General features: G+C 31.7%; 1 protein-coding gene across 2 annotated transcripts; it reads right to left on the bottom strand.

The window, feature by feature from the left end:
- Positions 1-8,283: 8,283 nt before the first annotated feature.
- On the bottom strand, positions 8,284-22,974 carry LOC143065250 (UV-stimulated scaffold protein A-like). 2 transcript variants are annotated; one of them, XM_076238704.1, is made up of 16 exons: positions 22,850-22,969; positions 19,790-19,842; positions 18,789-18,941; positions 18,078-18,253; positions 17,458-17,612; positions 16,217-16,337; positions 14,818-15,683; positions 14,189-14,324; positions 13,531-13,614; positions 13,104-13,281; positions 12,379-12,546; positions 12,041-12,107; positions 10,837-10,959; positions 10,504-10,603; positions 9,715-9,922; positions 8,284-9,237 (listed from the first exon to the last, which is right to left on the bottom strand). In XM_076238704.1, exons 3-16 carry the CDS (start codon positions 18,917-18,919, stop codon positions 9,135-9,137), a joined length of 2,616 nt encoding a protein of 871 aa, XP_076094819.1. In that variant the 5' UTR covers positions 18,920-18,941; positions 19,790-19,842; positions 22,850-22,969; the 3' UTR covers positions 8,284-9,134. The 2 variants fall into 2 exon arrangements, with proteins under 2 accessions (XP_076094819.1, XP_076094818.1); XM_076238703.1 differs by lacking the exon at positions 19,790-19,842 and having other exon boundaries at positions 22,850-22,974.
- Positions 22,975-23,825: the final 851 nt, after the last annotated feature.

Raw genomic sequence — 23,825 nt, forward strand, 5'->3', positions numbered from 1 at the left:
CATTTGATATACAACAACCTTATCTTAAAAGAAAATATATTTTTTGCACTCAATAACCCCACCCAACCCTTTTAGGCGGACGTCAACTTGATATTTGAAATGTACGTTTTGTGGACTTTCATTTGATATGCAACAACCTGACCATCTGAGAAGTTTGAATTTTTGCACTAAATGACCTCACCCTGCCCATTGGGATGAAAAGGGGGTTTAAATTTTTCAATTTTGAGTAGAGCTCATTAAGACCTTCAATTTGATATATCTAATGACCCCATTTTACAAAGTGCCAAAAATGACGCAATATCAATTTAATAAATAGAACTTAGGCAACTTACAAAGTCAATGCAAAACATGAAAATTTCATATTGACTTTTTGATCTTTTTTCCATGGAATGTTTTTGGTATTTGGTCAAACACATCACTATGTTAACTTCTTTAATTTCTAAATCATTTGAAGTGGTAACCTGTTGTTGATTCAGAAATGCATGCCTCTGCTCGCAAAATTTCAAACTGCAATTTCTCTAAAACGACAACAGATATCTCAAATCTGTTAAGTGATAAATGATCTGCAGTTGAAGGATAACATTGTAAAGTTCATCAGGTCACAACAAATCATCAAATATATGATGCAATACAAAACTTGAGAGCCGGAAGTGGTAGAGACATGGGACTACCACCATTCAACTCAAGACTACTTGACCTTTCAAATGTCAAAAGTTCAAGGTTATGGTTCACTTTGAAGGTCAAAGGTTAAATTTCATCATGACCTGACATTGACCTCAAATTGAAGGCCTTGAATTACTGATCATCTTTGCAGTTTATAGTAGGTTGATATCTGTTACCTTTTCAAAGATATACACATGTTAATATACTTTTAAGAATTATGTTGATGTATCTTTTGAACAGACGGTCAGGCATTTTTGAGCTCGATTTATAAAATGTAGAGCTCGTCGAGAGGAACATTTTATACACAGTATGTATGCAGAAAACTCATGGTTTTCTTAATATTCAAGCTTTAAATTGCAGCGTAATTTATTTTTGCACTCGGTGACCTTTGACCTTGGGTGCAAATTGAAGGTCACGCGAACTTAAGGTTGTTGGTGTAGGTCCCAAATCTCGCGTAGAGGGAAGACCTTAATTATATGTATATGTTTTATGTCCAAGGGTTACCTCAACTCCATTTGATTGTCAAGCATACCACATATATATAGTCTGTATGACACTGATAAACACTAAAACGTCAGTAAAATAGATTAGAATATTTTCTTTTGATCAAAAATGAAATGTTGACGTTTATCTTAATATTCGCATGTGCTACATGTGGAGAAGTTTTATTGTAAGCTTGATCTAATATGATTTCATAAAAATTATAAAATAACAGTTATGATTATTAGTTAAATTTGCCTATATAGAAATATGAAATTAAAATTTATTCTTCTACGCAAAAACGTTGGTTGGATAAACAATCTTCTGTTTTTAAAACGAGGTTTTTCAATAAAACGTTTAAAATTGCAGGGAGTATTGTTTTGAAAGTAGAAAGATTTACAAAAGTTGGATCAGAATATTGACATTTAAATCTAATTTATTGATCGGACCAATCATTTCTTATTTTAAAGGATAAAATCCAATATCTGACTTTGATTTTAAACACTCTGCTGATGTGAAATACATATCGTGTAAGCTTTATAATTATTGAAGGACCTTTCAATAAAATTATGATAAATTTCTCACGAATATCTTAAACGGCACAACGTGAAGTTGCAGAAATCCTTCTTAATTACTGATAAAGGACCAAAACTGATTGAAAAGTTTTGTTTTGTCAAATTCAATATTTGAAAATCGATGGACTTAAAGATATCAAGAAGTTCAAACAATAAGTTAGGCTTTTTGTTTGTAAGAACCATACACGATAGATATAAAGGATTTATCAACTGACACACGTTTTAATATTACATTGTTTGTAACAAGGAATATATCGGGAAAGATACAACATTCAAGTGTCGCAAACTTTTAATAATTCTATTATTATGACGAAAGTTAATATTAAATTTGTTGTAATCTTTTCTTTTTGAAGATAGAGTTTATCAATTGTTCCACTTTAATCTAAGTTATTGGAACTGGCCGATATCTGAGTAGAGACAATGGAACTACGTCTATGATTCTTTTGTACAGGAGATTTCTGGATAAGAAAAGAGTAATTAAAAAACGACATACATAAATATTTATATCTGTGACATTTATTCTAAAAGATTAAGACGGAACACTGTGATATTTTCTGATAGAAATATAAGATTGAATGACTCAACAGCTTCCAAATGTAAAACGACACGAGTTACCTTCTGTAATTGTAGTTCCGTACGGTCAGATAACGTCAGTCTGAATCAAAGCTCGCAGAAAATTGGAACATATCCGACCGTTTGATTATCAAGATCTCCGAGTTTAAATGTGATACTTTTCAGATTGTTCAGGTTGAGGAGGGTTTATTACAAAGTTGAAAGTTTGTGACAATAAATCACTGTTTGAAGCAATAACTGCTGATTTAGTAATGGGGAGACATTTTTCTGAAAGTGAGGTGTCTGCTATGAGCAGAAATAAAGTAGAGGACAGAGGATTGAAGGAACGTCTGTTCCGATTACACGAGGAAAAGACAATGACTTATGATAACTATGCCAAAGAGAAGAAAAGAGTAATGGATCTGTTAAAACTAAATAAGCGAACATCTGGTAACATTGAGGCTGAGTTTGACGATTACGATGTTCCAGAGGAAAGTTTTAAGAACGTTTTGTTATCACGTCGGCCATGGTCGTGTACGCCAAAAGAAGCAACTTTTAATGTGATCTTTAGAGAGGCTACAGACCCAGCTATCTTAAAGGCTTCATACCTGATGAAAGAAAAAGGTAAGAAAGCTCATTCAATTACAAGAAGAAACTCTACCAAAAGTGCCCAAAATGGGAGTAGGTCGCTGGCAGCTAGCCGACAATCAACACGGAGTGAGCCATTGCACAATCGACAGTTTTCTTACGGTACACCTAAAGTGAGAAATTCAGCTAACCGACCAATAACCGTCGGAAATTCTTTTAAAACAACTGTTGTAACTTTTCATAATCAAGGACCAGAATTAGAGTTACCAAAAGAAAATAGAAATCTGAAACAGACAGCCACCGTTTGTGTGGAGGACAACAACACGGAAGACCAACAAACGAGCCTGGAGCCAGGCAAGGGAATACTGAACTTGGGGAACCTTACACCCAAAACCGATGAAGATACAACACAAGGTAGCAATGACCCAATCTATTACGAATCACCAAGACACAATAACTCCACTACGATAAAAGTATGTGTAAGTCCTACTAGTATTAGGCATGAACCAACGGAACAAAGAGGAGACTCTCCAACAAAAATTAGAATTAACAAACGTTTATCCATACAAGAACCAACGTTAAAAAAAGTTGAAGAAAACAAATTAGTTTCTATAACAATTCATGAAATTGGAGATGCTCGTTTTTCACTAAAAGAACCAACGAGTTCTCAGGAAATCTGTGACAAAGACTTGGATAAGACTAGGGTAACAGAGGAAAATACCACTGAAAAAATTAACCAAGCAAGTAATTCTGAAAACCTTCAATCGGAATCGGGTACCACATTGAAAAGGGAAAATGGAAATGAAGCTGGGGAATCACAGCCAGAACTAGCAGATCGTCAGATTTCACGAATCAGTACTACAGCAGGAGCAGATTCCATTGAAGTTGTTGATTTTTGTTCGGTGCAAAACGAAAGTATAGACAAAAACTACATAAGATATAAAGGAAAAGTAATCCACAACTATGTGAAACCACAGTTAAGATATAAATACGACCCGTTTGTTGCTAAAAGTCGGGAAAAATTATTACGCAAATTGACTTCTGATATTCCCGTTTACTTCGAGGAAGAAAAGAGTAGCTCAGTCAAAATTCACAGGATGTACTCAAAAGGAGCAAGGAAAAGAATGTTAAAACAACTCATCGAGGACAATAATTCTCAAAATAAAGGCGCAGGTTTTAATTTGGAAAATGGTAAAATAGAGGATAAAATGAAGGACTTTTTTCATTCAATATCTGAATTCTGTCGAGAAAATTGTTCTTGACTTATTACCAGTAAATAACGGTAAAATAAAAGTGATATATTAACTGTATCTATGTATATTTTTTTATGAATCCTCTTTTTAAATTTTGAGTGTATTTTTATTTCACTTAAAAAATGTTCCAGTAATCATCCGGCGCCGAGGTCATCTATCATGAGTAGTAGAAAATGGAGCGAGTCTCCATATTAGCTATAATGTTAAAAGACTTCTTCGTTTTTATTCCAATTATCTTGTATCATGTATGCCTGGCACATGTATTTGCATGATGGCGTGTCTTGTCAACATAACAAGCAATTATAGACCTACCAATGTATATAGTATGGAAACGAGGAGAAAGTTACACACATTAAAGGAGTCAAAAACATGCATACTAGTATACAATATTCACTTTTAAGAGAGTATTAAGAAATACTTCAAAATGATATTTTAAAAGAAATGAATACCGGTATCTTTTAAAACCTGGTTTTGTTGTAAAACATTTCCGCTGTCTGAAGTGTTTGGGGTTATTATTTTTATAGTTGTTGGGTGCTTCAGCTTGTCACAGTGTTGGGACAATTTCTTTTAGTTACAAAACTTCATCGTAATACAGTTATAAGCAATTACTGTCAGAAACGTTGTTTTGGTTTTTGGGTTTTGGGTCCTCTGCCTTGGAACTCTTTAAAACAACACATGATGGGTTAAGAGATAACACGCAATTTCGCTAGAGAGGAAAAAGTTATGATCCGGCTAATAGTAGGGGGACCGGATCGTAACCATTGCCTAAAGATGTTTGAAACGTTTCCTTCTTTTTAGTAGCAGTCCTAATTTCTAGTCCATTATCTTAAGTCTAACGGCTCTGAAACCCTATCGATTGGTTTAGTTGTTCCTCCAATCCTATTTCTAAGTATTTTCTTTACCCTATTCCTCCCTTTGGATAATATTTATACAGGCCATGATCAATATTAATTTAAACATCATAAAATACAAAGAGAACAACCAAAAACAATAAGTCGAAACCCACAAAGACCAAAAGAAACAACGATCAGCACAAATCTGAACAGGTGCTTCTGGAAAATTGAAATTATTTCTTTTTTTGAAGTTCTCAAACAACCCTAATTGTCAATTTCCAAATGCAAGTGAAGATATTAGACAATCTTTGCTGTATCTTGGGTTTATTTAGTTGGATCAGGATAAATGTAACATAGTCTGCAAATTTTGAATTATTCATTGATAGAATATCATTTTTATAGAGAAACATTATGCTAGCTTCTTTTAATTTTTTCTTGAAAGATTGCTGTATGGTTTCTTCTTCAAATGAAATAGGGAACATGTTGATGATTCCTCTTCTATACACCTGGAAAAAAGTAATGCAACACTTCTATTGAAAACAATGTAAAATGACATGATTGTAGAATGTGTATATTTTGGGTTTTACCAAATACTTTTGGTCCGTTTATGGTTTAAAATTGAATTTGTGTTATTAATTTACATTCAAAAAGTTCTGAATAAGTTTAATGCATAAAAATCTGTATTTGTTGCAGAACCAAGGTTTTGGAAAAAATGAGTCCTGCAAATTTGTATTTTTTGTGAAAAGCACGAAAAACTATTTCACTGCAGCTGTTATGTCATAAATTAACCATGTAGCATTAATATTAGATGATAAGTAAGTTAATACAATGAATTCAATTTAGAGTTTATGCATAAAACTCATTCAGAACTTTTTGAATGTAACCATAAACTGACCAAAAGTATTTGGTTAACACTCAAAATATACTCATTCTACAATCATGTCATTTTACATTGTTTTCAATGAAAGTGTTGCAATACTTTTTTCCAGGTGTATAGTTGATGTGTTACCTCGGTTATAGTCACTTTAAGTTTGTAACCTGGTTTTGTTTTCTCTCAATTGATTTATGACTTTTGAACACCAGTATTCTACTGTTACCTTTATTTAAGATATTGTTCCACTCAAGAAAGTTTAATTTTAATATTTTTAACGCAGGCTTGTAGAGCCTTTAAATAAGTAAAATGTAATCGTTCATTTGTTTTCACCAATTTACCATTTTTGACAACTTACTTGAAATCTAAATGGGACAGGTAGTATGATTGCCAATGAGGCAACTATCTATCTATGTTCAAGTGAAATGGATATCTGCTAGAAAGACTTAAAATGTAAACAGCAAAACTGATACAATGCATACACAAACAACTGCTTTATTGCAATCGATCTTAAAATATAATTTGAGGAAATTACGGTTATTTAGATTACCCCCTCTCAAAGAATCTTTGAAATATGTCTTGCTTAAAGTCAAACAGTGATCGCATACAATAGATGTTGCTAGCAGCTATATCCCTAAAAAGTAAAATCACAAAAATACTGAACTTAGAGGAAAATCAATTCAGGAAGTCCATAATCACATGGCAAAATCAAATAACAAAACGCATCAAAAACGAATGGACAAGAACTGTCCTATTCCTGACTTGGTACAGGCATTTTCAAATGTAGAAAATGGTGGATTAAACCTGGTTTTATAGCGCTAACCCTCTCACTTTGATGACAGTCTCATCAAATTCCGTTATATTTACATTGATGCGTTAACTTAACAGACACAATAAATAAAATAGTCAAAATATGGGTACATCAGTCATCATTGTATAACAATTTTAAAAGGAACAATTTAACAGAACACAAAAACATCTATCTACAAACACATTCATTGATTTGTGTGTCTGACGTCAAAAAAGTTTATACGTCACATAGATTTGTCGTTCAATGTGTAAACAAACAATTTAACTGACTGTCCAAGAGTACAATTCAAATAGAGCTTCTTACAGAGGAATTGCTGGATAGGGACAATCTGATTAATTACAATGTGTATGATGAGATCACAACAGATGTCAACCATGCTGTATAAAAAAGGAATACAAAGCAAAATATAGGTAGACATCTTTTATTACCTTTAAATGAATAAGTAAAATTAATTAATATTGATCTCTTCATTACATAAATTATATAAATATGGAATATCAACATGATCAATTCTATACTGTAATGAAAGCACATATTTGTGGTGAGAAGAGTTTGACTCTGATCTTTAATGATAAAGATTCTCAGTGTATTTTGTTTTCTCTGAGTACACCAAATTCCATCACTAACATAAACTGTTTGCCATCATACAGCCAAGGGAATATAATGAAAGAGGCATTAAACGGACTTTCCGAATTGATTTTCCTTTGAGTTCAGTATTTTTGTGATTTTACTTTTTAAACACCAACAAAAAATCTAATTTCTACAGTCCAATTTTTTTAATGAGGTGATTAAAACATCTGAATATCATGACAATTTTAGAACCTTTAATATTTTTCTTTCTGTCTATACTAAAGATAGATTTTACTGATGACAAAGTGACAGGAAAATACATGTAGAATGCCTAATTGTTTAACACTAATGCTGAAAAATTTAACAGATTATTGTAATCACTAACAACATTTTTCTTGGTAAGGAAATTTCCATGGTGTGCTTTAAATAAAATCTCCTAAATAACATTTCTCTCGGTTTTTGGATTATCATAGATATACTTTTGACCAAAGCATTTAATTTAGGTACATAATGAATTATAGTCGCCGTCAGCTGAAATTCGTAGCGGTTATCGGTAAAAATAATCTAAACTATCAATCGCGTTCACTCGAGATATAGTTTTTCACATTCCATTCATAAATCGCATAAAGAAAAACCACTACTGACCTACCTTTTAAGTGATCACACTGTAATAATCCTGACCTTCACTTTTTCATAGACGATTTTGAATGGTGGAATCAGCCATTGTTTTTACCGGAAGTGTTTCCGTGGAGTTCAATTTCATAAAATTTGCATAAAGCGCGGGAAACCTTATCACATCAATGAAAGGAACATTTCAGGAATCTGCGTACAGTGACGAATTTCATATGTAAACAAATGATCCTCATAGAAACGAAGATGGCGGAATTACAATGGAAAATATTCTGGAAAATGTGAAGGTCAGGATTATTACAGTGTGATCACTTAAAAGGTAGGTCAGTAGTGGTTTTTCTTTATGCGATTTATGAATGGAATATGAAAAACTATATCTTGAGTGAACGCGATTGATAGTTTAGATTATTTTTACCGATAACCGCTACGAATTTCAGCTGACGGCGACTATAGGTACTGAACATTTCTGAAATTTTTATTGGCATTTTTTCACTGGCTTGGAGAAATTTGTTGAAATGAAATAGACCAATCCTCAGAGAAAGACAGACAGGGTAAATAATGCTATCCTCACAGTTTATATGTATAAATCATCTAAAAGACCATAGAATGTATCTAATGGACAAATACAAATTATGACCAATAAATTTGTAAAAAACACAATTATGGCACTATTATCAAATATAACAGTTTATAAACATTTTCATATCTTGATATAAAAATTCTTTCAGTAAAATCTGAACCAAATAAATAAAAACAAATATTATACAATAAACTATAGTATTGAGCCATCATTAATGGAACAACTACTATAACTTCTGTGAAAAGGATTGTCTGCAATAGTATTGATTATATATGTATCTTACAAGTCTTTTTTCAGTTTAAATTGTTATATTGATTCATATTCACAAAGTCATTTCTTCCTGTTTTCCTTTTTGTCTAGACATCTGTATTAAACCTCAATGTGTTTGGCACAAGGTAAGTGGTATCTATGGATATATATATACTTGTATAATATCACTCATAACAGAAGACAAAAATGAAAAAGAATAACTCAGCATAAAAAAAGGGTGGACTGTTGCCCAAATTGTATGCATCCATGATTAGAATAACAATTGAGGGGGGTTTCTCAGTCATTCATCTCAATCCTTTTCTGCCAAAAGTATTCCTCAAGTTTCAAATCCAACACAACACACAGATGTTTGAACAATTGCAGACTAAGAGTAGTCTATGGTATATATCATTCACCCTTGAGACATCTGATACCAGTGTCAATGGTTCATCTATGAAACAAATACTTTGGTATTTCATTCAACGTTGTGACATCTGATATACAAACTGATTGCCAAATTTATCTCTTGCCTTTTTATTGTCTAATTCATCCAAGTCAGCTGCAACTCTTTTCATTGTAGATCTAAAATGGAAACATATTCATATAACATTGAGAATGGAGACTGTGTCAAAGAGACAACAACATGTATGTTATATATGTAAATACAAATGTACTGAAATAACACATTAAATCACTAATGAGTATAACTTAGCCATAACAATATCCTTAAAACCCCTCCTAACTGAAAGATCAACTCTTTAATCATTGTAAAAAGTGCAGACACTGAAGCATGACAAAGTGACTTAATATTTCCTGTTTTACTTTGTATGTATGTTGGTTTGTGTTTAACACCACTAACAGCAATCTTGGTTGTATCATGTGTCAGAAGAGAACCATAAACCTTTGATAGGTTATCCCTTAACTGTATTATATCAGATTCTAATTCTGTATTATATTATATCATTCAATGTATTATATTATATCCTTTTGTGTACTATATTTTTCTTTTTACTGTATAATATCATACTATTTGTATGCTTTACATTATATTTCTATTACCTTTTAAATATCTTCTTCTCCAATCTATTCCTTGATGTATTTTTAACCTCTGTAATATCTGTTAAGTTTGGATATTTTTTCTGTTTACCTTTGCCTTTACCTTTTCCTTTCTTTTTACCTTTACTAGAGCCTAGGTCTATCCCTAATGCTGCTTCAATATCGGCTTCTAGTTCTGGATCTCTCCAATAGGACTGGTCATTGCTTGTTACTACAATTACAAAAATAGAAATAAGGTCACAGCAATATATTTCTTACAAAACATGTGATATTCATATCTTTTTTTAAGCTCCCAATTAATGCCTTTAGTACTGACAATAGTATTTTGAAATAAAAGCATATCAAGAATTTCGTAAATGTTTTAAGGCCTAAAAGGTGACTTAGAGATCTGTAACAACTAATTATTCTTTTCTATTTGCACAATTTTATTTTTACTTTGAAACTGCTGTAAATATTTTGACAGGTAATCATTGATGTGAAAATTGACCTTTTAAATTGAAGATAGAAAACAGCTTGAAGGTCAACATTAGCAGGAGGTTCAAAGCAGTGCCAAATAACTGTTCGCTAATATTTTGCTAAATTTGAAACTTCTCCCTCTTGAATATGTCCATCACCTATATCTATATGGATACATTAACGTTGCAATGATATGAAAAGATAAAATTATGGATAAATGTGCATTGGTGGTAATGTGAGGGAAAATCTAAGCAATTAACTGTACATTAAATTATTATACAGTGATTCAAATAAACTGAAAATAGTCTTTGTCATCATTAGATAAACTTATCTTACTATCAATATCATCATGTTGACTAGACAGAGAGGCTATGTCTTTTGGATCAGTCGGCTGTCCTGAGTCATTTCTGGCTATTATCTTTCCATGGAATGGACACTACAAAAAATACAAACATACAAAGTTGTTTTAAGTTCAATAATCTATTGACAACCAGTTTTTAAAACATTTCTGTTTATATGTTTACTTATGTTTAAAACTTTAGTATACATATCAAATGTTCACATATTTTGAAAGAATTCATTCAATAGAGGTACATTGCAATACTTTATACATCATTCAATAGTGATACCAAGAATCAGCAAAGATTTAACTACCCATTATAAACGTACCTTAAATCTATCCATTCTTTCACAAAACTTTCCATTAGGCATAGGAGCCCTACATTTCCACTTTACAGCTTCAAATTTTCCTGCAAAACTTATGCTTCTATTCTTAAGTGCTGCCAAGCCATCCTGTTCAAAACATGTTAAGATTTTATATGTTAGGAAATTACATTTAAATGAACTAGTGTACAATTGACTAACATAACTACATTTATGTTCAGCATACACCACATATAGTTCAAAGTAACAGAAAACAGGAAATATGTTTCTGACAGATAAAATAGTAGCACACTCTTTACAATAAATGTATTTACACTATCATTTAGCTGAATTTTGTCTCTGAATGACCTTAATCTGCTCCTAATAACCTTATGGCGTCAAGCAACAGGCACTTTTTAATTGTGATACAAACTTTTAAAATTGTGATGTAAAAGTTTAAAGGAACTTGTGTGATTTTATGTAATGGCGGACAAATTTGCATACAAGTGTAAATACATCTATTCATCTCTAATAAGTTGCTGAGCAGATGTAAAGTTATTCTGTCATGTATTTGATAGAAAACATAATTGCCAAGTTGAGGGCAAAATATGAAGTCTATCTATTTAGCAATTTTTGAGAAAAGAGTGATTTAAAAAATATTAAATGGTCTTTCAAGGGCAATAACTTCTAAAAGGAGTCTATGACAGTTTCATTATGTTGTCTTATTTGTATTTATCATATACTTAGCATTGATATGATAGCTTTTGCATATGTGTAATGAACAGAAGTACACAAGCCATAATTTCCCACCAGGGCTAATAATATCAGGGGCATCTCGTGCACAAAACCCATAACAGTGCAACATTTTACGGGAAGTCAACTTCTTCTTGGGCTGATATGGGGGTCTCGGGATGATACCCGAGCCGATATGGAAAAGGCCATGTATTAATCTCTATATATCTTATTCTGCCGAGAATTTTTGTTATTTGCAATTTCTATTTACAGTAAGATTATCGAACACATTTTTAAAATAGATATCTGAAGGATGATTATGATCAAGTGTTGTTCAAATTGGACTGGTAGTTTCATAGACAGTTTTTGTGAAAGTTGCAAGCAATATGACTCCAAGTGATGAAAATGTGTTGCATGATCCTTTAGGCCAGGTAAGCTAAAAAGGAATTGCTGGCGAAATAACAGAAAACATGACCTCTACATAATGACCTGTACATACTTGGTCAGCTTTAGATTCCCCATTATCACGTTCAGTATACGCCCACACTGTATTTAGCCAATCATAACTGCAAATAAAAATTTAATTCAGAAATTATTGCAATGATTTTATTTATGCAAAAAATAATTGAGAAGCAATATTTTTTCACAAAATTGGTCCAAGCAGATTGATAAGATTAAAATTTTTGACAGTGGTCCAGGATTTGCAATTATAAATGCATGAACTAATTTCTGAATTGACAGTAAAGAAATATATTCTACACGTGACTGAACAAAACATTATTTCTTAAATTCTGTTTTGTCTGGGCTCTTCCAGTGTTTGTTAGTAAAACAACTTACTTAACAACCATAGGAGCCTCCATTTTGTCTGGATTTTCCCAGTGTTCTAAGTCTACTCCATATGGTACTACTGGTGCCTTCTCCAACAGTTTGTCTTTTTGTGAGTCTCCACTGACTTGTAATGGTACTTTAGGTTTGGACTGGTCACTAGTTACTGTTGCTGATGTACTACAATTACAAAGATGTCAATTTTTACTTAATGTACAGAAATAAAGTTCACTAAGTTATTATAAATTCTTTTACCCTTTGCTTTGAACAAATATATGTGAATCAGAAGATTATTTATATGCCATTAAATGCACTGCTGGAATGTCAAATGGAAACCACAAGAAAGAAAATATAATTAATGGTTTAATCTAACAAAAGACCATATAAATGGTGATAATTACTGACCAAAAACTTATTGTTTGGATAGAAAGAATATATTTTTTTTAAATATCTACTTTATCTAACAAAGATGCAGCTGTATGTTGACATATCCTTTAATTTATTTCAAGCTAGCCATATATTATCATACCTAGATGACTGTTGTTGTAAACGAGCAAAGTTAGCTAGCCATATATTATCATACCTAGAGGTTTGTTGTTGTAAATGAGCAAAGTTAGCTAACCATATATTATCATACCTAAAGGTTTATTGTTGTAAACGAGCAAAGCTAACCATATATTATCATACCTAAAGGTTTATTGTTGTAAATGAGCAAAGCTAGCCATATATTATCATACCTAGAGGTTTGTTGTTGTAAACGAGCAAAGTTAGCTTTCATTGTGGTTGGATCACTTTCAGGTTTCTGTTCTATTGTTTTAGACAGACTCCAGAAACCAGAGGTATTCTTGCTTGTACTGGCTTTGGGTTTTTGTGTAACAGTCTCTGATCTTGTTGATGTTGGCAATGGGTCTAATCCTAAAAAGTAAGGAGGAAGATCTATTAGCAAGTAGTTTAATTGAGTACTGGATATGTTTAAAAAAAAGAAACAATTAATTGGAACGATTTTTTTTGGTTATATTTGTTCCACTCAGTAAATCAACTGTTATGTCAAACTACCAAAGTACTGGTTTATGTGTTTAGAAATTTTTTAAAGTGAATTATATAAACCTATATTTTAGATAAAAAAATCAGTGAGAAATTATGCCATATTATTTCCTTATTTACCATATTCAGCTCTTTTGTGTGGAGGTATAGTTGGTTCATATCCTTCTTTCTCAGGAACATCTTCAAAGTCATCATCACTATCATCTATAAAACAAAATATTGATATGATGGCAGTTATCGGTTACATATTTGACCATACAAACTGTTTTCCCTTTAAGCTAACTATTGTTGTTTTAGATAACTGTCAAAAATTTCCACCTTCTTAACTAACATAAATTTAAGCTCGTCATAAATGAAATATTGCACATTTGTTCCTCTGTCGTATGTATAAATTGCAGACTTGTTTGGTGACACTGATAAGAATATTAAATATGATGCCTTGAGCAGAGAGTGACATGCTCTCTGTTCATTAAAGAAGCCTTGCAAAAACTCTTTAAGGAATTGGTATGGCCTGTTACAACCATCTTAATTTTTCTCGTTCTGAAGATGAATGAAATATTCCACCCTGGTCATAAAGCAAATAACAATCAACCAATGAATTATGGTAGTTGAGGTGACCAGAAGTGTATGGTCAAGAAGTGTAACCTAATACTAGATGAACAAATTCACAACTTATTTTTTTTCATTTATGCATAAAGAAAGTGTTTCAATGAAGATGTAACCAAAACTGGTGCATGTAGTCAATCAATGATCATAAAACAAACAGGGATTTGATTACCTTCCATCTCTGCATCAGGTTTATCATCAGGTATAATGTTCATCTCGTTATACTTAGACAATAAACTATCCAGGTCAGTTTTAACGTCTATCACACTCTTTGTTAGATCTTCTTTATCTCCATACTTTGTCAGATTCTGTACAATATTATAATAAATCAGGAATTATAAATATTTTTAACAAATACTGAAATGCAATAAGAACATATACATGTGCAGTGCATTCATTCACTGATTTATTCAAAACTAAAATTAAGCAACATCAGAACACAGTTAACAATATGTTCTCTACTTTACATTTGTAGAACTATGATTCCATTATAACGTTTGCTTAGTTACACTTAAAAATAAACATGTATAGCATTCACAATATTTAAGAATTATAAGGTATAACGGTATCACAAATGATACATAAAATTCTAACTTTACCACAATTCACATTGGTGAATTAATTATAGGTGAAAAGCAATCTCAAAAACACGAACATAGCTACTGTTCTTTATAATAATACATTAAATACTTGTACAATTATCCCAACTGATACAAAATATGAAGGTAGCAGCTTTATAATCATAGTATCTATTTCTGTATCATGATATAAGATATACTTATATCATAATATTAACTTTACCTGTATCCATTTTTTGACAGTTGGTTTATATTTAGTAACAATCAGTCTATAATGATCTTTAAGTGTCTGGAGTAGATCTTTGTTATCGTCTGTTTCCTGCAGCGACACAACACCTGGTGTCATATCTATAGATAGATTATATTTAAAACTGTGTAGCCCATGTTCCTGTAGGACGTTCTCTTCCTCATCACTTTCACTATCATCGTCCATTTCATTCTCGGTACAATTTTCATCACTTTCAGAATCATTATTGACAGAATTACTTCTCTTGATGGAAGAACTGTTTGTTTTATCATCCGTAGCTAAATCCTCACTACAATTTTCACTTTCAATTTTACTAGTTAATGTACCATTGGGTTTATCATTAACATTTTTACTACTAATACATGTGAATATATTATTAATTTCCAAGTCTGATGAATCTTTCACCTCACATTCTGGTTGATTACTGTTTGAACCAGAAGTCAGATCATCGTCAGTTGTTGTAGTCACTTTATCACCATCTGTCTCTGTACAGGTTTTTGATGATTCACCATCTGTCTCTGTACAGGTTTTTGATGATTCAACATCTGTCACTGTACAAGTTTTTGATGATTCACCATCTGTCACTGTACAGGTTTTTGATGATTCACCATCTGTCTCTGTACAAGTTTTTGATGATTCGCCATCAGTCTCTGTACAGGTTTTAGATGAATCGCCATCTGTAACTGTACAGGTTGCAGTTCTACTATTCTCAACACATGATTTTGTTATTAAACTTGTCTCATCCTCTCCTGTCTCTATGAAGAAATCATCAGGACTAGGTAATATCAACTGGAAACCAGTTTTTGCTTCTGTTATAGTATTCTTGATGTCTTCTAGCATTTCTGTAAGATGATTTAATAAAGGGTTATTTAGTAATGGTGAAAATATACATTTAAGTGAGTACTGTAAATTCCAAAATAATTGTGTGCAAAATTACTGCGATTTTGTCATTGATTCTAGACAATAATCCTGTTTAATTCATGTAAAAAATTTTAAAATGCAACTTTAAATTATTTCGATCATAACTCTGTCGCTAATTTTTTTACAATAATAAAACATTGCAATATTTTCTGATTTTACATTATATGTTTGAGAATGAAAAATAATTTTGTACAGCGTTTAACTTTAAAGATTTATGTAAAGTATGAATAGTCTATAGTACAAAATCATTCTATAAAGTTTGGATTTTATTCTACACCGGGATAGGTTTGAAAGGGGACATGTCCCTCTATGAAGCAAATATGAATAATGCATATATTTGAAGAGATAAGATCTCAAGCAATTCTAAATTAGTTCATAATGGAAGAGGATGCAATTAATAAACAAAAAACTAGATTAAATCAGTCAAATGAAGTAGAAATTTCCATTTACTGACCATTCATTTGTTCTAATGTCTTCTCCATTCTTTCTTTGGCAATTTTTTGAAGTTTCTCCTCTTTCTCCTTTTCTTGTTTTTGCTGTAGTTCAGTTCTTGATCTAATGCCATTAAAATCAATCTAAAACAATTTGATTATATTGTAATTATCTTATACAATACTTGTATAAATCAAACCTATTAACGTAACTTAAATTTATCATCATCAAAGTTGTTAACAAGAAAACATCCATTAAATCATAAAACCCTTTTCAATATTAAAATTGCTATAGGATTTGGTTTATTGATATGAATGCTGCTTACATGCATTATTTTGAACCTAGATAATTATAAAAATTAATCAAAAATTTATAAAAGATTAATTAAACCATCAATTTTTTTTATGAAACATTACAATCAACTGTTACAATAATACTTTTTTAATATACCTCTTTATGGTTTTGTGTTTTTAGCACTTTAAGAAAAGTTTTCAACTATGTATAACTTGAGGTAGTATTGAGGAGGAGTTCCTCCACCATTTTGCATTTAAGAATTGAATGCTCTTTTTTGTAAATTTATTGGGGTGTAAAAGCGTAGACCGAAGTACATTTTGTATGAAGCGCGGAAGCGCTTCATACTAAAAATGTGCGCACGGTCAACGCTTTTACAACCCTATAAAAGTACAAAAAAAAGCATTCAATACTTATAATTACATTTTTACCTATAGGATCATGAAAACACGCCTTTTATCAAGTTTTTATTTCATTTACCTGTGCACTTTATTGTGGGACCTCGTGTCATCATGAATGAAAAGTTTTATTGTGTGATACAACTGCTTAAGGAATAACACTTGATGCACAGTTAGCCAATCAGAATAACGTATTATAGTGAAACATACATTTAATGTAATTATTATAAAATGGAGAAAAGAGCTAGATTTTCAATGAAAAAAGCAGGACTGCAATTCATTTGTTACTTTCATTAAATTGAGGAAAAGAACATGATTTTATATTATTTTGACAATTCTTCTTAATTGATTGAAAATTCTTTAAACTTTTTCTTATAAGAGGAGATAACCCAGATAATCTTATTTTATAAAGGAATAAATTGATTTTTTTGGAATTACAGCAAGAATTAAATATATTCTAATAATACAAAGCATTCTATAAGAAGCTATATATCTTCTCATATTTTATTTAAAATTTCTGTCATTTAGTTTTCTTTTTATTCACATAATAATACTCTTCACAATATAATCCAACCTTTTTGCAAGTTTTGAGGAAATTGAATCCCAGAGTGAGCCTTTTGTATTCCTCCCCAAACTTATCATACCACTTCTGTATGGCTGAGTAAGCACTAGACTTCAATAAATCACTGGCGGCTTTAGGTGGAGGTAAAGGATTATCATAATCTGTTTCTGTAATGTCAGAAAAACTCATCTATTATAATAATACAATAACAATAACCACGAAGACTAAATATTACAAACATCATCAAAGAGTCAAGTTGTAACCAAGCAAAATAAACAAAAGTTCAATGCAACAATTTAAAGTACAGTCTTCATAACATAATCCAACTAATCTATCATTTTGATGATGACGGGTAATTTTGACCTTGACAGGCTGTACAGCCCTCGCATGGTTGGTTAGTCTCATGTTAAATATGTGAGACCATTTTTAAGGTGTACACCGCGTTTTCGGTTATGTCTATCACTGTGTTTAATTTCCCCAAATATAAGTGGTCAGTTAAGGTTGATAAATTAAAGGAGAGGTGTATGCCAATGAGACAGTAACTTAACAACATAAAATACCAACATGTAGACAAAAACTTTTTCTGATGTGATGAAAGTAGATTTGAGATGGGACGCAGTATTAGTACTCACCAACTGTAAGTTCTAAGAAATGTTGAAAGTTAGAAATAAGTAGTTCTCTGAAGCAGTGGGATCTGTTGAATAATTCCTCTATCATTTGGAAAGCTGATAGTCTTATCTCTGAATGTCCTTTCTCAAGCTGAGTAATCAAAAGGTGATATGCTTGTTCACAATACAAAGATGATACTCTGAAAAAAAACCAGGTGAAACAAAGTATATAATTTTATCTGCTTGTATAACACATTTTACTTGTCACAAAGAAAACACTCATCTGGTTTTAAATGTTTATTGATATCTTGAAAGTGATACCTATCATTTGTGAACAATTATGTCATACTTATAGCAGGAAAAAAACTGTTTCTCATATTTGTCTTTGTAAGAGACTATTTAATAGCAGCATACAAACAATCTGAAGTATGCGTCATGGTTATTCTAAAAAAAAATGTGTCCTAAACAATAAAACTGGTATCAAAGTTTATAGCTATGCATTTGTACATTATTCTCAAAGTTTAGGAGGATCTTGCAAAAACACTTTATATTTCTCTTAAATATATTTATGAAAGCTGCAATTGAATGTTCAATTTTCTAATTTGTTTTCCTTTCTCTCTTTGGATATAACTTTTCATCTAAATTAAATGTATATCATATCCATGTATATGTACCTATATCTATTGTATATTGTTCGTTGTTCAGTAAATACATGTATAATGCAGAATATCCTACCTGCAAATTTTCTTGAAACTTTTCATGATATCAGGATTTAAGGCTGGTCTTCCACTGGTTGTTAATTCCTCAACATATTTGGCCATCTCCTGACATAAAGTATGGTCGAGCACCTCAGATTCCTTCGCCATGCTTACTTTTTAATGCACACAGCTAAAAATAAATGAAAACTCTATTTAAGCACAAACTTAAATGAACATACATTGTACAACAAAATGAACATGATAAATTCTTATTATCAAATAAACATTCACAGCTAGGATGTAGCTATCATAATTAGCAGGACACAAATATGAATTAAGTTTTCTAAATAAGGTAGAGTATTTTGTTGCTTAAAAGTAAATTGTATGATTTTACAATTTGTAGGCATTCAATAAAAATTGAATTTAACAATAAGGTACATTTAATTAAACCAACAAACTTTATTTTTATTAAACCTTCTTTTTCATGTTTTTGCAATTGGCTAGAGGTATTTTACATGATTAATATTCAAAAAATTTCTGAGCATTCACAAGTTTATGCCTTCTTGTACTGTTTATATTTGCTGAATGAAACCTACTAATTTTTCATCTACATGTATTTGGTTATACATTTGTATGAGCTCTTGTCAGGAGCTTGTAATTATTTGGTTGTTCTTCAAACTGATTTAACCACACCACATTTTATCTGTGCCTATCTAAAGTTTTGCCTGTTTCAGTATACAGAATGAAACAGTAGATGCAAAAGTCACTGTTCTGAAGAAAGGTAGTAAACATAAGATAAGCAATTTCTGTGGACAGTCATATCAGAAAATCACTTCAGATCCAGAATATCAAAAGAGATACACCTTATCGCTATTTGTCTGCCATTGCTGGATATCACACAGGTTCCTGTAAAATATTGACGTCATAAAACAAAATATCTGACGTCACAATGGAAAAGTGATTGTTGTTGTCAAAAGTTCAAGCGGCTGGGTCAGCCGGGATTAGTGATAAGGTGTATTATAAATAAAGGTGTCTTACCTTTTTCCTTACATAGTTTTGTTCATAGCACATCACTAGACGTTCATGAAGTTCTGTCAATAGTAAAATAAATTGCTAATGGGAAGAAAATAGTGTATGTATATGTTACAGGCATTTTCTAAATTTAGGCATTTTGTAAAATGACTGAATTTTTAGGCATTTTCTAAAATGCCTAAAGTTGACAGGCATTTTGTAAAATGCCTAAAAAACCCTAGTCATTTTGTAAAATGCCTGAAAATTTTAATGAAAAATACACAAAATGCCTGGTCTGTTTCAGGCAAATTGTGTAAACATGCAATACACGAATTAGATGATAGAAACATATTGTAAAGCTACAAAAAAGTATTGATTAAAATAAATTTAAGATTATTCTTTATAAATCTAGCCTGCAGGTTAAGTTTTTATGTTTTACTAGTTTTAGTGTCTATAATTAGAATAACGGACGTGAATTTACGGCCAATATTATCAAAGAACTGAAAGACATGTGGACAGATTGTACAATAGTTCATGGAAAACCTCGACATCCTCAATCACAAGGAAGTGTTGAAAGAGGAAATGCAGATATCAAAGACATGCTTGTTATCTTGATGAGAGAGAACAACAGTAAAAAGTGGAATATAGGGTTGAAATTTGTTCAGTTTGAAAAAAACAACAGTCATCATTCTGGTATTAACAGATCACCATACAAGGCAATGTTTGGCTGTGATGCTAAGATAGGACTATCGTCATCATCACTACCTCAAGAGATTCTTGGTTCTTTACAGACTGAGGAAGATCTGATTCAGCATTTTCAAAGCTCTGATAAGCCAGATGAGATAAGCAATGACAGGCCAAATGAGTTAAGCTCTGATAAGCTAAACGAACTTGACGAGGAAAACCAGCTAAATGCAGCATTAAATCTATCTGAAACTCAGGAAACAGAATTAGATGTTCATATGTGTGCCGTGTGTGAAAATCTATGTTTTTCGAATATCCAGTGTTTGACTTGTGCGCAGTACGTACATGAGCTGTGTTCAAAAGGAAACATATCTGATACTATTACTTGTCACCTATGTTCAAACGAAGAGGTCATCAGAAATGAGAGAAGGCATGCATCAGACTCAATGACAAAACAAGCTGTCAGGATGAGAAATCTATCGGAAAGAGTTTTAACAGAGGTGGATGTTGGAGCAAATGTATTAATTGCAATTCCCCATGTGGATCGAGGGAAAGGCGACCCGCGTAACCTTATGGCTGTTGTTACTGGAAAGGAAGAGCATGGTTATAAACTTGGAATTAAAGATGGAATACTACATGGGCTTTACACCAGGAATCAGTTTGAACTATCTGACAGTAATTTTATTGCTATTCATTGTGTAAATTATAATAATGAAATATCCTTTAGAAAAGCTGTCAGTAAAGTTTCTTTGTGTGATGGTCAGGGTTACACAAAATGTGGCTGTAGTGCTAGTGGTAAGACTAGATGTAACACTAAACGTTGCCTTTGCAAAAAGTCAGGACAAATGTGTAACAGTCGCTGTCATCCAAACATTACATGTATCAACAAATAATTGTCATCTTCAGTGTTTATGTAAATGATTGATTTAATTAAAATTATAAAACTTTTACTGTTTAAATAACATGCAATATTTAATGATAGAATAAAATTATTTATTTGATATTTCTAGTCGTTAAAATTTGTATTCCATTTAGTTTTAGTCTTTTAGGCATTTTGTAAAATGCCTTACAATTTTTTCAGGCATTTTATAAAATGCCTGAAAAAACTAGTCAATTTGTAAAATGCCTAAATCATCCAGGCATTTTAGAAAATGCCTAAAAATTTCAGTCATTTTACAAAATGCCTAAATTTAGAAAATGCCTGTAACATATATATAAATTATATGGATACTTTTTTCTTCCCATTCAGTGGCGTAGCTTGCATGTATGCTCAGATGCTCAAGCATCCACATCATTTTGACAGGAAAAAAATTATAAATAAAGATATGTTCGAAACAGTTAAACTCGGATGTATCCGTATGTAACAAGGGTTGGGATATGAGGATAACATCCAATTATTTCCGATGAAGTATGCATGGTCTTTTATTTAAGATAATTTAGTTCATGTAATAAAACAAGATGGATAAATCGCAGAAAAGTGTTCTCGATTTTTTTTTCGTAAAAAGATTACGTCGTCGGCTACGGCAAGTGCAGAGGACGATGCACAGATCCTCGGACCTGTTTCATCTGAAATTAAGTCGATGGCTTCTACAACTGACTAACAACATAACTGACAACTAAATCACCATATCCTGATATCGTTTCCTGTGACATGAAAGACGACGTGAAAAAAAAACTAATTTATAATAGAGTGTGATCATTCCTAGGCTTATCAGTAAATTCCAGTTTCTATCTAGGTCCACATATTAACTTTATTTTCAATAAAAGAACAAAGTTCCTATGTCCCCTGTATTGCACATATTTTATGTAACCAAGGAACAAGGGCAATAACTAATAAAAAATAATGTTTTTCCTTTTCCTTTTATTTTTAATGGAGAAATAAAAGCTTCAGAGAAAATGCAATAAGATTTCCGTTATAATTTATATTTCAAAAGGTCAAATTTGAAATTAAACAAAAATCTAACCAGTGTCGGATTCAAGGGGAGTACATGTGCTTACAGGAACAATGTCTGAAAAAAATATAATTTTCTGCATAAAATAATCTTCAAAAAATCGACTCTCTCCGCTCGGCGAAGGCATCCACATCATTTCAACCCTTGCTACGCCACTGCCATTGCCAATATTTTATTACTTAGTATTGACAGAACGTATAGTGCCTGTGTTCATAGTTTGAAAAGTTGAGCTTAGTAATGCAAGTCAAAACATTTCAAATTGAGGATGTTTTCATAGATTGTTCTGCTCCTGTCATAAAATGGCAATAATCAACATACAGTCAAACTGAAAATTAATGTTTTGAATTTTTTTTTTTTTATCAAATCACGAATGTTTAACAAAGAAAATAACAGCTGTGTGATTTTATTTAATTCTTGATTGAATTCTGGGATCTCGATTTAGTTTTCTTACTGGAAACCAGCTTGTTAAAAACAGCCTTGATTTGTCAGTTATTTTAAATGAATGATAATGCTGTCCGACTGATCTGGCTCAGCATTCTGATATTTTTGTTAACAGGAAGTTGTGAAATGTTACTAGTATACAGATAATTCCGGAAACGTTGTGAATTTCGGCCCATAACATTTTTTTTCTCAGTTCGCCACCTGCCCAGTTACATGATTCCGATATTTCCATTTTAACCAACCAGCCAATCATTCAACCAATTAGTGTGAGTTCGAGGTCTATTGGTTAAGAACGATGGCTACTGTTGATGATACCTTTGTAAATACACGTGATTTTGACCAAGCGATGGTTATGTTTTTTTAAGAGAAGTAACGGTTTTAATTTTTATTTCGCTAATTTTATTATGAGTATAGCAAGATTTAGTATCTATAAAAGAAGAAATTCCGTATTTTTGAATACCCAAGTTAAACTGATTTTAGTCATTAGACTACTTTAAAACATTATTAGGAAAATACATCTCTCACTATTTGTATCATTTAAATCCGCAGAGAAAAGAACATTTCTTATAAGAAAAGTATTTCATATTGCACAATCCCGTTATCAAAGATACAATCAAGCAGAAATATTGTTTCAATACAGTAGTTCAGGGAAAGCTTGTTCGCGACCTAGAATTCTGAGTGGGTCAAGCGTTTAATTAAAACTCATGCGAGAATATACGAGATTTGGTTGAACTGGGAGCAAAGTCATATATGGTACACATCAATATTCGGTGTTTAATAGTCGTTTATTAGGATGCCTGCCGCTTTCCCGTTTACCTGTGAAGTCGTTGAGTGTCATCTGTTTTTTGTTTGTTTATGTTTATGTGTAATAAAGTAAAATAAGTAATATTTTGAAAAATTTCGGGACATAGTGTTTAAAAATTACGGGAGAAAATTGGAAAAGAAAATTGAAATTACTGCTAGCAAAAAGCCAAAACGAAATGTTT

Source organism: Mytilus galloprovincialis, chromosome 2, assembly GCF_965363235.1.
Source record: "Mytilus galloprovincialis chromosome 2, xbMytGall1.hap1.1, whole genome shotgun sequence".
NCBI lineage: Eukaryota > Metazoa > Mollusca > Bivalvia > Mytilida > Mytilidae > Mytilus > Mytilus galloprovincialis.